The sequence below is a fragment of the Chenopodium album genome, chromosome 7, assembly GCF_948465745.1.
Source record: "Chenopodium album chromosome 7, dcCheAlbu1.1, whole genome shotgun sequence".
Classification (NCBI taxonomy): domain Eukaryota; kingdom Viridiplantae; phylum Streptophyta; class Magnoliopsida; order Caryophyllales; family Amaranthaceae; genus Chenopodium; species Chenopodium album.
The window spans coordinates 52,645,353-52,661,018 of NC_137840.1; the positions used below are offsets into that span (position 1 = coordinate 52,645,353).

At 31.9% G+C, this 15,666-nt stretch overlaps 1 protein-coding gene across 1 annotated transcript in view; it reads right to left on the reverse strand.

Annotated features, from left to right (window-relative positions):
* LOC145640304 (uncharacterized) overlaps positions 1-15,666 on the reverse strand; it is a 131,815-nt gene that overhangs the window by 85,679 nt on the left and 30,470 nt on the right. Inside the window, 1 exon segment of the mRNA XM_081691604.1 lies at positions 11,338-11,489. Within this exon segment, the coding sequence (XP_081547730.1) occupies positions 11,338-11,489 (152 nt within the window).

Consider the following 15,666-nt stretch of genomic DNA (forward strand, 5'->3'; position numbering starts at 1 on the left):
ACAATTTTAAATATTACGTACTAATTGGATGATAATTATATACCAACAGAAAAAATGACAGTTGTTGTAAGGTTTTGATGATTGTGAACAAATGATGATTATCTAACTAATATGTGTATTGAGATGTGCATGAACAAGTCATGAATCATGAAGATGACTGAGTACAGGTTAGATCATCATTGAAGATGGTTCCCTACATACAATGTATGGATCGTGCTTGAGTTCCTCAAGGGGAACATAAAGAGAAGAAGTCTAAAAGTACAAACGTATTGTTAGACTTTACATGCAGTTCCTAAGAAGAATGAGAAGATGTTCTTTGCAAGGAATGAGCAGCAGTTCCTCAAGGGGAAAAAGTAAAGAGAAGTTCCTTCGCGGGAGTAGAAGCTTCAGAGTAGAAGTTTCATCAGAGAAGAGAAGTTCCTTTGTAGGAACAGAAGCATCGGAGTAGAAGCTTCATCAGAGAAACATGAAGACAGAAAAATAGTATATTTTTCTAAGAATCATGTAAGTATGTTGGACAAGAGAAATTGTCTGGAACAAGCCTAAGGAACTACATTGGAACTTCAGTCGGTAAGGAACTTAGTGTTGATGACCAGTAAGTTCCTTACTAGTCAGTCTAGAATTCATTTATAGAAGGAACACGAGTTTGCACAACACTAGTAGTCAGTTTTCCACGTTAAATAGTCATTGCATTATGTTTGCCTACTTTATAGGAAGTTAGTTTTGACTCGGTATTAATATTTATTATTAGATTTTATTTTATAAAAGATAAGTTTTTGAAAATAAAATCTGATTTTCTCTTAGTAAAAAAGATAACTTATTTTCCTAGTTTCTAGGGATGTAGTTTTCAAATAAACTAATTTATAAAATGATTTTATTTTATAAAACAAAGTTTTATAATCAAAATCTGATTTTATTGTAGTCAAAGTCGTGGGAAAAAGATTTTCAAAGTGGTTACCTTAAAAGTAGGAGTTTAGTTGAGATTTTGTTTGTTAAGGAACAAAATGAATCTGGTCTATATGTGAAGTTAAATTAATGAACGAGTGTATTATTTTAACTTATCTTCTTAAAGAAGTCAGTTTTAAACTCCTATTTTTTAGCACAAGGACTTGGTCCCCAAGGAACTTGTGGCTGGTATTTGCAAAACGTGCTGATTGCTTTCCTAACAAAAAGGAAGTTATTGAGCAAGTCGTGGAGCAACTAATTGATCCATTATTGTTGCTTATAATCAAAATTAGTTTTCTATTCGTGGGCCTAAAGATTCGGACCACTTCTGATCATAAGGAACATGGGCAATTAGTGGGTTTTCTAATCTTCTATAAATAGAACGTTTTTAATTCTTTCAAAACTGTCTGACTTTAGAGAGTCATTCCATATAGTGTCTCACTTAAGTGGAATAGTTTTTCATGAGAAATATATTATGTCTTCCACGTTGGTGAGTCAGTTCCTTTAGGTTCCAAGTTCCTTACATGTCTCAAAGTGTCCAACATATTAGTTTCGTACATCTATCTTTCATATGTATTTGAGAAATGTTTAAGGGTTTGAGTGAACTCTTGTATTAGGGAATTTGTAAGGGTTTGAGTGAACTCTTGTATTGGGGAGTTGGGAAGTTTGAGTGAACTTCTATTTGTGAGAAAGAGAAGAGAAAGAGAAGTTAGAAGAGAAAGAGAAAGAGAAGTGAGAAGTGAGAAGAGAAAGAGAAAGAGAAGTGAGAAGAGAAAGAGAAGTGAGAAGAGAGAAATAGAAGAAAAGAGTAACAAGTTGGGTGACTTGTTCCTCGGGGCTTTGAGTTCGTTGAGGAACTTGAAGTTAGAGTCTTTAGTTTGTAATGGGTCATTGCCCTATTCTAGTGAAGATTCTTTTCCTAAAATCCCTTGTGGTCGTGGTTTTCCTCCTTGATTAGGGCTAAGGAGTTTTCCACGTAAAAATCTCTCTTGCACTTTTAGTTCCTTTAGCTATCTTTCAGTTTCTTTAGCTTACTTAGTTTTATTTCCGCAAAAAGTTTGGCTAAACTGTCATACTACAATTCAACCCCCCCTTCTTGTAGTATTCATTGAAACAACAATTGGTATCAGAGCCGGAGCTCTTGATTAAGCAGGCAACCCTGACGAGCAAGGTCTTGGCTAAGATGAGTACGTACAAGAAAATTCAAGGAAGGAACTCAACCCTACGTTGTTCCTAGAAGCAGATGAAGATTAACTTTTTCTGGAGAAGTGAAAGGTATTCAAAGACTCATACTTTTGAGGTAAGTATTCTGTCTTTGATTTCTTCATTGTATGCATACATTGGTGTAAGCATGTTCCTCGTTGTATTCTTGCTTGATGTCATGTTAATTCTTTTGAATTCTTTTATCAACTTTGGATAAACATCTATTTTGATTTTTAGTATGTTTAAAAGTTAGTATGTTAGATTTCAATTTTGAATTTTATTCACAAAGAATTGATTGATTAGAAGTAGTTCAAGGAACACATCTTGTGGAACGACAAACTTGGATTCCTATCAAAAGGAACTTTATTTTTCTGACTTGGTAATACACGAAAATTTTGAGTAGTGTCAGAGAAATAGTATCTCTTCATGTATCTCATGTATATTAAATATCTATTGTATAGATACATGTTGTTTCTTGTTAGTAGGAGTAGTTTTATTAATTTTGACTACTATTACTAACGGGAAGGAACCTAATTTATTTTGGGTTCCAAAGATCAAGGGGCAATCAGATTTTGCAGACTCAATATGAGAGGAAGCAACCACGTTGGATGGTCGCTTGTATATTAGGGCACATATACAAGTTCCTCTTTATATACGTCTTTATAAGAGGTATGTGAAAGTAATACTTTTTACACATGCTAATGGGTAAGATAGTTTTACATCTTCTTATAAGTAGTTTTTGTCAGTATTTGTTTGCCTTTTGTTTTATTTAATCTTTTACTTAATTATGCTAAGCTACTTTTGATATTTCAATTGCATAATTGTGAAAGATTATGATAGAGAAGTAGATTCACTATGGTTTCATAACTTCTCTTCAAGTTTTGTGCAGATTAATAATGAGTGTCTTGTAGGTTGATACCTGATGTGAATAAATGCATAAAAAGAAAGTTTTTGGATCAAGGAACTTTAGACGTTGATCTGAAGGAACTTGGTGAAATTAAGAATGCAGGAAGGAACCAACAACATGGAAGTAACACAAATTTACATTAAATTGTCGCGATATATAATATACAAGTTTCGGTTCAAGTTCCTGCTGATTTTGATTCCCAAAAATAAATCATAAATTCCTTTTTCAAGTCTCTACAAAGGATGTTGGTGCTATATGATGACTTCCAAGCAAAGTATTGGAAGTACAAAAGCCTACTTTTAGACTTAAATATGGGATGACATTCTTAAGGGAGTATACTTTGGAACTTTATGATTTGAGCTTTTTGTGTCATATTTCTATTCACTAACCTACTAACCTTGAAAATTGCACAAATCATTCAATTGGGTTCTTGAATTACAGGTCTTATGCTTATGAGAAAGATATGAGGATCCATGGTTGATATGGTGTTAAAACATTGAAGATCAAATCAACTCATTCAATTCCTCATGGTAAAAGAACCTAAGAGAATGTGGAATGGTCCAAAAGGACCAAAGGAACATGTTCCAGTTTGAGATCAAGAGGAACATGGAAAAGAAGGCGATATCTGGTGAGGGGGAACAACTCGTGGTATCTTGACAGCGGGTGCTCTTAACATGTGATATAAGGCTTGAAAAAAGTTTTCTTACTAGTGGCCTACGATCGAGGAACTTCAATTCAACTTTTGGTATTAACTTAAAAGGTTGGTAAGTTAAGTTCCTTCTCCATTGTGAACATTCTTTCGAGATCATGAAGCACATTACGATATTTTCAAAGTTTTGTAACTTTATTTGTTTTACCAATAATAGTTCATCATCTATAAAACTAGAAGTGTCATATTAAAAGGGAATCGAAGAAGGAACTCATACTATGTATGAGGGTCACAATTTGGTTCCTTACAATAACATGACATTTCAAGGATTTATTGAAAATGAATTCTTCTGTGTTTCAAACATATATTTGACTTGTTGGTTTTCCATACTTGATAAACGCCAAGGAACTTGGTTGCTACTTTATATTATATCAAGTTCCTTACCATAAGTTTGTGAAGTATGAAAAGTCAGTGATTTTGTCTAAATTATCTTCTTTCAAGCTAAATAATGATAAGGAACACAAACCTATTAGACCTCATTCAATTGAATTTGTGTGAACCCTTGAGTATTTAAAGTTGGGATTGAAAGAGATATGTCTTGGTTATATTTGATAATTGTTATGCAATCACTTACCTTAGAATGTAACAAAGATTATATTTTTGTTATCTTTTCTATGAGGGATTAAGTGATTAAGCAGTAATGATCAAGTGTTATATTAAAGATCTAACCATGGAACCAAGTTCCTTTGAAGTGTAATGATTTGTGCAGGAATAAAGTGTTGATTACAAGCTCTCAATGTTGAAATCACTACAAAGTTATCAATGCTACTTGCTGCATCATATATAAGGAAATGGTTAGATCTTTGAGAAACAAGACACCCTTCATTTGAAAAGGGAAGTTTGATAACAGAAGTAGTAAGGTGGTGTTCTTATGGTGCACATCCACGTGTGAAACATGTACATGTTACAACAAGGTATTAATGTGCATTGAGTGACGATAAATTTTATGAATCTAACATGTTTATTCCCAGCATGCAGGTTTAAGAGAATTTAGTGTAGAACTCATTAGTTCCTTTGAAACTAGTGGAATTTCTACAGAAGTATGTCACTCTATAAAGCAGCATCAATCACCTACATTGTCCTGTAGTTCCTTAAGCTCCAACAAGGAACACATGAAGCCTTCCAACGAGGTGTAAATGAATTAGCTAAGGTGCAGAACCATGAACTTATTCAGGAACACCAAAAATCATTTGATAAGTGTTTATGAATAGATATGAGCATAGTTCCTACATCAAGGAACTTTGTCAGGTTCGTATTTTTATAGCTAGATAATGAGTTGATTGCATATCATTTATTTTGCTGCTTACATGGGAATCAAGTTGTTTGTAATAGATGTCTAATATGAATTTTCTAAATATTCTAATTAAGGATGTCTATGAGGAACAACCTTTAGGATTTGAAAATCCTAAATCTTTTTGCCATATTAATGAACCTAACAAAGCTCTTTAAGTGTTGAAGCAGGTTCATACTCAATGGCATAGGAGATAATTCAAGTTCCCTCTTGAAGCTAATGTGAAAATTAATTGTTTTATTTTCTAGAGGAACTTATTGATTTATTAGTTGTACATACTTATATTGTTTATATCTTTGGTGCAACTAACGAATCTTTCTGCAAGGGATTTCTAACCTTGTAAAAGCATGATGGGGAACTCAGTTTCTCTTTGGATCAGCATCCAAAATAAGAGAAAGCATGGTGGTCTAATCGACAAAAATACGACAAGGAACTTTCAAAGAAAGATGGCCAGTGACATCAAAGTCACTTAATGAGTTTCAAGTCAAAAGTGATTGTTCCCATCGGATGTGAGTGCATCAAGAGGATGAAACAAATCCTTGAGGAACTCGTAGCTTAGCCATCAAATTTTGGTCCATTGCAAATTTATTGTGATACATGGTGAAATATAACTTGAGGTAAGTCCTCTTATATTCACGATATTGCATAGTTGATGTTTGAATTGAGTGTTGTATTTATTAAGGAACTTGCAATATGGTGTTTGAATATGTGGAATCTCTTTCTTATGATTTCACCTAATTAGTAAAGTATGGACTGTTTTAAGGAATAAAATATGTTGAAGTATGGCATGAGCATATATACATATTTCTTTCTTATAATTGTTAAGTGTGGTTTCTTGTGCACATTATAAATGAAGTAAAATACATACATACGCTTAAGTGTAATGTTTCACACTTAATTATTGTGTTGTAAAAGACATATTCACTTGCCTAAAAGTGTCAAAGGTCTCGTTGAGAATTATGGATGTTGTCAAATACAAAAATCCTAAGTTGCCAAAGGAACAATGGAAGAAACTTTGATGGAATAGGACAGGTATATTCCCAAACTATTTTATCTCATATGGTTATATATTCTAGAGGCAACGAACCTATCTTTTTGCCAACTTTCAAATTATCCACACCATTCATCTTCGAAAACAACATTATTCTACAACATTATTGTGTGTCTGTGTTGTGTTATGGTTTGTGTTTCTCATTTTCATATCTTACATATACATAACTTTGAAGATCCTTATTCATTATGTTTTCCTCAGGTCATTCATATCCTCCCACTCTATTTTCACACAACCCATGTGCTCTAAGTAAAATTCATCCCTTTTTATGGTTCAATGATACATGAAGAGTTGGATGAATATATACATGTTGAGGGGGAAGTTGTGAAAGGATTGAAGTGTGTGAGATTTATCATTTGATGTCTTGGAGGAAGAATCAGCTTGAGGATAAAATAAATCCCAAGATGAAAAAGAAGGATAAGGAACTAAGGTGAAATAAGGGAGGAACCAATTAAAGTGGTTCATATATTTGGAGTTGGAACTCAATAGTATATGAGTAAGTTCTATCTTCATTACGTAAAAAAAAAAAAAAAAAAAAAAAAAAAAGGTGATTATTGAATCTTTAGATGATGAAGGATTTTATTCATGAAGCTTGAGAAAGCTAAGGAACAGAAGGAGATATTGAAAGAACTTGATCATGAATATTCAAGTTTCACTTATGAACATGTTCCTTAAGGAAGGTTGGTGGTTGAAGTGAAGGGAACTTGGTAAGTACATATATACCAAGGTAATTATATGTGTATGTTGTGTTTCGTTGAACATTCAAGAGTGTGAGATGAAGGTAATTAAACTCTTATGATTGTTAAGAACCTTATCTCAAACTTTCTAAACTAAGAGCACAACATTTGTCTCAAGTTCCTTCTACTCGAAATATTTCCATTATCTTCTTTCATATCTTTTGAGCTAAATATTCATTATCCTTTTCTCTAACAAACTTTCAAAATCGAACTTTGCTTGATTTTGTATCTAATCTGTCAAGTTCCTTCATTGGTTTTGAAGTTGGGTCTTTGGATTGTGAATTGGAAATTTGTGTAGCAGCATCCTAGTTTGAAAATTGAGTATCTTAAGCTTTTAGGAATACCAAGTGTTTAACCATTTTTATGGTGTTATGTGTGACATTTGCCCTTATGTAAGTATGCATAAATGATTAAATTGAATTAATAATTGTGTGCAAGAATACCCTTTTCGATAATGACAAAAGGGGGAAGAATATGTGAGTTATGTGATGCTTATTATGTGATGTGTTAATAGAAATGCTTATTCAATAGTTATTGTACCTGAGATAAGTCATATTGATGTACGTCCATATAATGTACTTCAAATTACATGTTATTATCCTTTTATGAGTAGTTCCTTATCGTACATGCATGAATTGTTCAATAGCTCCTAATATGCATGATTAAGGGGGAATATATACACATCTTCTGTTATCTATCTTGTGATAAGCATCATTTCTTTGTCATCATCAAAAAGGGGGAAATTGTTGTAAGGTTTTGATGATTGTGAACAAATGATGATTATCTAACTAATATGTGTATTGAGATGTGCATGAACAAGTCATGAAGCATGAAGATGATTGAGTACAGGTTAGATCATCATTGAAGATGGTTCCCTACATACAATGTATGGATCGTGCTTGAGTTCCTCAAGGGGAACATAAAGAGAAGATGTCTAAAAGTACAAACATATTTTTAGACTTTACATGCAGTTCCTAAGAAGAATGAGAAGATGTTCTTTGCAAGGAATGAGAAGCAGTTCCTCAGGGGGAACAAGTAAAGAGAAGTTCCTTCGCGGGAGTAGAAGCTTCAGAGTAGAAGTTTCATCAGAGAAGAGAAGTTCCTTTGTAGGAACAGAAGCATCGGAGTAGAAGCTTCATCAGAGAAACACGAAGACAGAAAAATAGTATATTTTTCTAGGAATCATGTAAGTATGTTGGACAAGAGAAATTGTCTGGAACAAGCCTAAGGAACTACATTGGAACTTCAGTCGGTAAGGAACTTAGTGTTGATGACCAGTAAGTTCCTTACTAGTCAGTCTAGAATTCATTTATAGAAGGAACACGAGTTTGCACAACACTAGTAGTCAGTTTTCCACGTTAAATAGTCATTGCATTATGTTTGCCTACTTTATAGGAAGTTAGTTTTGACTCGGTATTAATATTTATTATTAGATTTTATTTTATAAAAGATAAGTTTTTGAAAATAAAATCTGATTTTCTCTTAGTAAAAAAGATAACTTATTTTCCTAGTTTCTAGGGATTTAGTTTTCAAATAAACTAATTTATAAAATGATTTTATTTTATAAAACAAAGTTTTATAATCAAAATCTGATTTTATTGTAGTCAAAGTCGTGGGAAAAAGATTTTCAAAGTGGTTACCTTAAAAGTAGGAGTTTAGTTGAGATTTTGTTTGTTAAGGAACAAAATGAATCTGGTCTATATGTAAAGTTAAATTAATGAACGAGTGTATTATTTTAACTTATCTTCTTAAAGAAGTCAGTTTTAAACTCCTATTTTTTAGCACAAGGACTTGGTCCCCAAGGAACTTGTGGCTGGTATTTGCAAAACGTGCTGATTGCTTTCCTAACAAAAAGGAAGTTATTGAGCAAGTCGTGGAGCAACTAATTGATCCATTATTGTTGCTTATAATCAAAATTAGTTTTCTATTCGTGGGCCTAAAGATTCGGACCACTTCTGATCATAAGGAACATGGGCAATTAGTGGGTTTTCTAATCTTCTATAAATAGAACGTTTTTAATTCTTTCAAAACTGTCTGACTTTAGAGAGTCATTCCATATAGTGTCTCACTTAAGTGGAATAGTTTTTCATGAGAAATATATTATGTCTTCCACGTTGGTGAGTCAGTTCCTTTAGGTTCCAAGTTCCATACATGTCTCAAAGTGTCCAACATATTAGTTTCGTACATCTATCTTTCATATGTATTTGAGAAATGTTTAAGGGTTTGAGTGAACTCTTGTATTAGGGAATTTGTAAGGGTTTGAGTGAACTCTTGTATTGGGGAGTTGGGAAGTTTGAGTGAACTTCTATTTGTGAGAAAGAGAAGAGAAAGAGAAGTGAGAAGAGAAAGAGAAAGAGAAGTGATAAGTGAGAAGAGAAAGAGAAAGAGAAGTGAGAAGAGAAAGAGAAGTGAGAAGAGAAAGAGAAGTGAGAAGAGAGAAATAGAAGAAAAGAGTAACAAGTTGGGTGACTTGTTCCTCGGGGCTTTGAGTTCGTTGAGGAACTTAAAGTTAGAGTCTTTAGTTTGTAATGGGTCATTGCCCTATTCTAGTGAAGATTATTTTCCTAAAATCCCTTGTGGTGGTGGTTTTCCTCCTTAATTAGGGCTAAGGAGTTTTCCACGTAAAAATCTCTCTTGCACTTTTAGTTCCTTTAGCTATCTTTCAGTTCCTTTAGCTTACTTAGTTTTATTTCCGCAAAAAGTTTGGCTAAACTGTCATACTACAATTCAACCCCCCTTCTTGTAGTATTCATTGAAACAACAACAGTAGTTATAATACTCCCTTTGATTGTGTAAAAATGTCAAATATACTTGGTTTAGCCAAAAAAAAAAAAAAAAAAAAGTCAAATAAAAATATGGTTATGTTCTATTCGGCTTAATTTCAGTTCAACTTTAATCAGTTCAGTTCACTTCATTTCCTAATTTCTTTCTCTCAAAAACAATTCAATTAAGTCCGGTTCAATTATTTTCTATAAATCGAAACAAGCCCTAAATACGAAGAAGAGAGTATTTTCCCCCATTTTTTCTAAACAAAGTTCTTTTAATTTCCCATATGTAATGTTTCATTCCATGTAAAAACTATTGTGTTAAAGTAGTGTTATCAATTTTTTCTCTATCCTTATTTCCATTGTATCGACAATTGATTCACTACTTCACTAGTTAAGTTATTCTTTTTAGAGTAGTTAAAATCACCTTTCCTTACCTCACGATCAATATGGATTCATTTTAACTGAGCTGAGCCAGTATAATTAGCTTGTTCATGTTCAAGTTCATTTAAATTAGGCGAGTTTGAGCACGATCCCGAGCTTTCAAGCGAGTTCAAATTTCTGTTCAAGCTCGGCTCATTTAGTAGACTATATGTTCACGAACGGTTCGTGAACAACTCGTTTATTTAACGAGCCTTTCATGAACTAACTGTATTAATAATCGAGCTTCTCCAATAAATGAACTTTGTACTTTTGATATTTGAAAATTTCAAAATTAGCATAATAATTGAATCTTAACTATAAATTTAATAACTAAATTAACAACTGTAAATAAATAAATAATTCATGAACATAAATAATCGAGTTCTTCATGAACTTATCTAAAAGGACATATCTATGTTCGTGTTTAAGCTCATTTATTAAACGAGCTTCAAAATTTGTTCAAGCTCGACTCATTTATTCAATAAACGTACATGAACGAGCTTCAACCAAGCCCGGACACGAGTAGTTTATTGATCGGCTTGGTTCATTTACACCCCTAACTACACTAAAAAGTTTTTTTTTTTTTAAATAAAAAAATAACTCAATAATATTTGTTTGATACGATCATATGGAGTAATGTTTATTTAAATTTATGGAGCGTGTTAATGAAATAGAGGAATTTTACTACAAAAAAAGTTTGATAAATTATCAATTTTAAAAATATTTTATTTATTTGAACAATAAATCTTCATCTGTGACTTTAACTTTGCTCTTAAGATATTCACATGCTTGTAAGCCTTTTTTAACCCGGCGTTTAGAAATTTCTTGCATGGCCTCATCCAAATCATAAAACAATAAAATTATTTTTTTATACATTTAAATTAAAACGATAAGGCCTTGCATTGCTTACTTCAATTTTAAAAAAATAATGTTCAGTAAAAATAATCTCAGTTCAGTAAAAATAACTTCTATTCAGTAATATTAAGTTCAGTTCAGCAAAAATAATTTCAGTTATGTAAAAATCAGTAAATGTAAAGAAGAAACATAATACAGATTCTGGTAAAAATAATATCAATTCAGCAAAAATAATTTTAGTTCAGCAAAAATAATTTCAATTCAGTAAAATAATATTTGTTCAGCAAAAAAAGGTGAAGTGAACAGAGCCTAAGAATAAATTAATTAATGAGTAACGTGCGTTCAAATAGAATGAATGCAAATCTAAGAATACTATAGTACTCTTTCCGTTTCAGATTAATCACAACAATAGGGTGGTTCACAAAGAACTAAAGATAGAAGAGGGCGATACCAATGGATAGTGACATTGTAGTTGCCACTGTTAATGACATCGACAATAATTGTATCTCCTTTGTGAACATGTATCGTTGGTCCTGGAAATTGTCCATTCACTATCAAGATGTTCTTCGTGCTGCATAACTTTGTGTGTTTTTCTTCTTTCAACTGCAATTACAATTTAAGTACTCATTTCTATAAATTTCATTTATTTCTATCTTAATACAAACTACACATTATCATCACATTTACTACTTGTCACTTCAAATATTTTGAAGTAATGATCTTTGTATGCATTTCAAAAAGATTGATGCATGCATGCAGCTCATATTTCAAAAAGTTAATAACAGAATTAAACAAACACCGTAAAATGGTGATGGTATTATGGCAGCCTTTCCATTACAAAAGATGATCATATTTTTTTTTTTTTTTGAGAAAAGATGATCATGAACTCATAACCTATATGTTGAAATACTAAACATATGCATGATTTGCACATTTTGATTAAGTTGGCTTTACCCCGTATTAAAAAAATAATAATAATAAAAATCAAATGCATAAACAAACCTCAAAGCGGTATCGTGTTATAGCTAGGCAGTGATAGAGGCCATTGAAGAACACTAAACAAAACAATACAATTTGAAAAATGGATAATTTCATTTTAAGTATAGTAAGATTATTTTATTTCCTACTAAGGGGATGGGTTGAAGTTCTATATATATAGGCATCCATGCATGTAACAAGGATATTAACTAATAACATTTAATTTGTTTATTTGAAAGACTATTAAAAAACTTTTTGAATGATCAAGTGTACAATAATTTATCTATTTATTTATTTTATTTTATTGTAAAATACGTAGTTAAATGGCAACTTTTAATTTACTCAAAAAAAAAAAAAAACAAATTATTTTTCATTTGGATATATGGTTACCTTTAATCTTAAGAAGTAATATTTATGGGATCATTTCATTTTAAAAAGAGTTATTACATAAATATTATATCTCCTTTGTCCTATATGCGGTGTCCAAAAACAAGTTGATCATTAATAATATCTTAACTTGAATATTTAATTTTAAAATTATATTTTCATACGAATTTAATAAGATCACATACATATAATTTTATTTTTATATATATGTCTATAGCAACTTACGGCCAAAGTTAATTAATGATGACTTTGATAAAGGAAATGCAGCAAACAGTTAGAAATATAGAGGGATCGGAGTAATAATGAGGATTTGAGTTGATTAATTCTGATCACTTTTAAATAATACTCGCATTATTCAAGACCAAATCGACTCTAATAATTTACATTCACCATCCTTTGAAAAGACTGTTAAAAAATTATAGCGGCTTTTTCAAACAAATCCATCTTGTAAGAATTTTGTAAGAACTTTCCATGCACCAACTTATTGTAGAACGTAATCAACTTAATACTACGTGGTTAATTATTCCATGCATAGTAATAGTTATTAGAGAAGGTAGGAAGATATGTAGTACTCATGTTAGGAAAGATTGTTTTAATTTTAAATTAATTAATTATTATTATTTGATTGTGTTCCACCTACTTGTATATTTGATGATCAAAAATTAATTTTATTTATAATCAATAATACCTTAATCATTGTACTTATTGTATGGAATACAACTATACTACACAATTGTGATATAACAATATAATATTTATTCAATATCTCAAATTTTATTTCTTTTAATTTTTACGTGTTTCACTAATTTTAAAGGTATATATATTCATTATTCAATTTCACAACTTATCTATACTAATTTAGATCCGTGGCACGCACGGTAATTTTGAAAAAATAATACTTCGTATCAACTCTTTAAATATAATTAGTTATTTTACAAAAAATTTAAAAATCTAAATAAAATTAATAAATTTTCACACTACTTTGATGTGAATTCTAATCAATAAATGAACAACTATTTTTATTAGGGAAAAGATATGGATACTATAGTTCTATTTATACAAAACCTAAGATATATCAAATCTTTTTTATTTACAGTAATTATCATTGTTAACTTTTATAAGAAATTATATTTGTATAAGAATTTGTACTATAATTAATTTTTTTTCAAAAAAAAAAAAAAAAAAATAAAAAAACTAAGAACACACCTGGAGATGACATCATTGACACGTGTCATTATTGGTGTATCTTTTTGTATATAGTTATTGATCGATTGAAAAGCGTTTAATATCATATAGTATATATATAGTTTTACATAAAGATCGACTCTCACCTTTGAATAGCTTTGAGGGCTTAGCTAGCTTTGACATTGCAATTACTCCGTAGATTTTCAATGTCAAAAGGATTAGATTAGTAAACATGTTTAATGTGCTTAACTAATTAATTGCTTGAATCCAACCAAGTTCTTCAACGCGCAAGGCTGCTAATTTCTCAATTAGTTAATAGGTGAATTAATTAATCGTAGCTATGTCATTAACCAATCATGGATGATGTATTATCACTAATACGGTAGTTAAATGTATCTTTTCAAATGGTAATGTATGCCTTATTATAATAGGAGGGATTATATTCCACGATTATGCTGTATAAAATCTACATATAATATATTAATAGTATTTTCAACCGTCACTTTGAAAAGAGTTTTCAACTACCATGTTCATCACTCACAGCTAAGGGTTGCTAGCTTCGCTTTCCATCTTTGATAAACAACAGAAACTAGTCAACTACGGAAGGAGATAGACCCACAGGTGACTAGGTGAGAGATGTGAATAACAGGCAAAGTTAAACCTTATCCGATTACCCAACCTGAAATTCACCCGACCCAAGGAGTTGAAATAATGACCCGAAACCTGAACCCACCCGAAGTGGAGCTGACCCATTTTGACCCAGTATTCAAAATGATCTGACCTTGGTAAGGATGTTACCCAATACCTGATCGAAGTGACACAAAACAAATTAAACCTGATTCATTGACCCCAAGATATCACCACTCGAATTCACGAATTAAAGTGACCCAAATTGATATTGCTTGATAGCCAATACCCAAAGTGACCCTAATCAAATTACCCGGTATAGAATTTAACCACAACGAACGAGTTTCAGCTCTAATTAATTGACCCAAACAAACCTAAATCTAACACATGCAACCAAACTATTTTTTTAATACTCTTTTTGTCAAATTCAATTAAACGGCTCCCCTTTCTCATTCACATGTAAGGGCCTTCGAAAGACACTTTTAATTTTTACGTTTTTCACTTTTAATATAAAATGACAATCTACCTCAATATGTTTTGTCCTCTCATGGAACGCCGGATTGTTAGCAATCTCAAGTGCTAATTGATTATCACAATACATGTTCATGCCTTGCTTATGTTTTACACCCAAAGATCGAAGCAATTGTTTCAAGTGTTTCAACTCACATGTCAACCTTGTCATTGACCTATACTCGGCCTCAATGGAGCTTGTCGAAACTGTGTGTTGCTTTTTAGTCTTCCAAGACACACCAACAAGTCAACGATCATTTGCCAAAGCCGAGTCACACCAACCATCCAACTGAAGACTATTATTAGACCTCAAGAGAATACCTTGACCTTGACGTTTCTTCAAATATCTGACTACCCTTAGAGCAGCCTCCAAATGTTCCTCTTTGGGGCATTGCATAAATTGTGACAAAATATATATGCACCGAATAAGCTAAATCTAGCCTTGTGACTGCCAAGTAAATCAGACAACCAATCAACTGCCTATATTGTTCAGTATCTGCGAACTTCTTCCCTTCAACGAGAGCAAGTTCATGATTTTGCTACATCGGAAAATCTGTCGGCTCTGCTCCTAGTAGCCCTGTCTCAAAAATAATATCCATAGCATACTTATGTTGACATACATAGAAACCGTGTTTGCTACGCGCCACTTCTAGCCCCAAAAAGTATTTCTAGGCTCCCAAATCTTTCATTTTAAAGTATTCACTCAAATATGCCTTAAAACTCTCCAATGCAAATGACTTATTTCTAGCAATTATCATATCATCCACATAAATCAAGACACTCAAATGCAGTCCACCCTTCGAAAGAGTGAATAAAGAGTTTTTGGAATATGACTATTTAAATCCATATTTATTCAACGTCTTGGACAATTTTGCAAATCAACACCTCGGAGCCTGTTTCAAACCATACAGGGATTTTCTTATCTTGCACACCTTTTCAGAATTGTTTTTCTGAAACCCCGGTGGAACTTTCATATATATCTCTTCTTCTAAATCACCATGCAAGAAAGCGTTATGTAAATCCATTTGATGTACATCCCAATTTTTAATTGCGGCAACTGTTAGAAAAGTACGTACCGTTGACATTTTTGCTA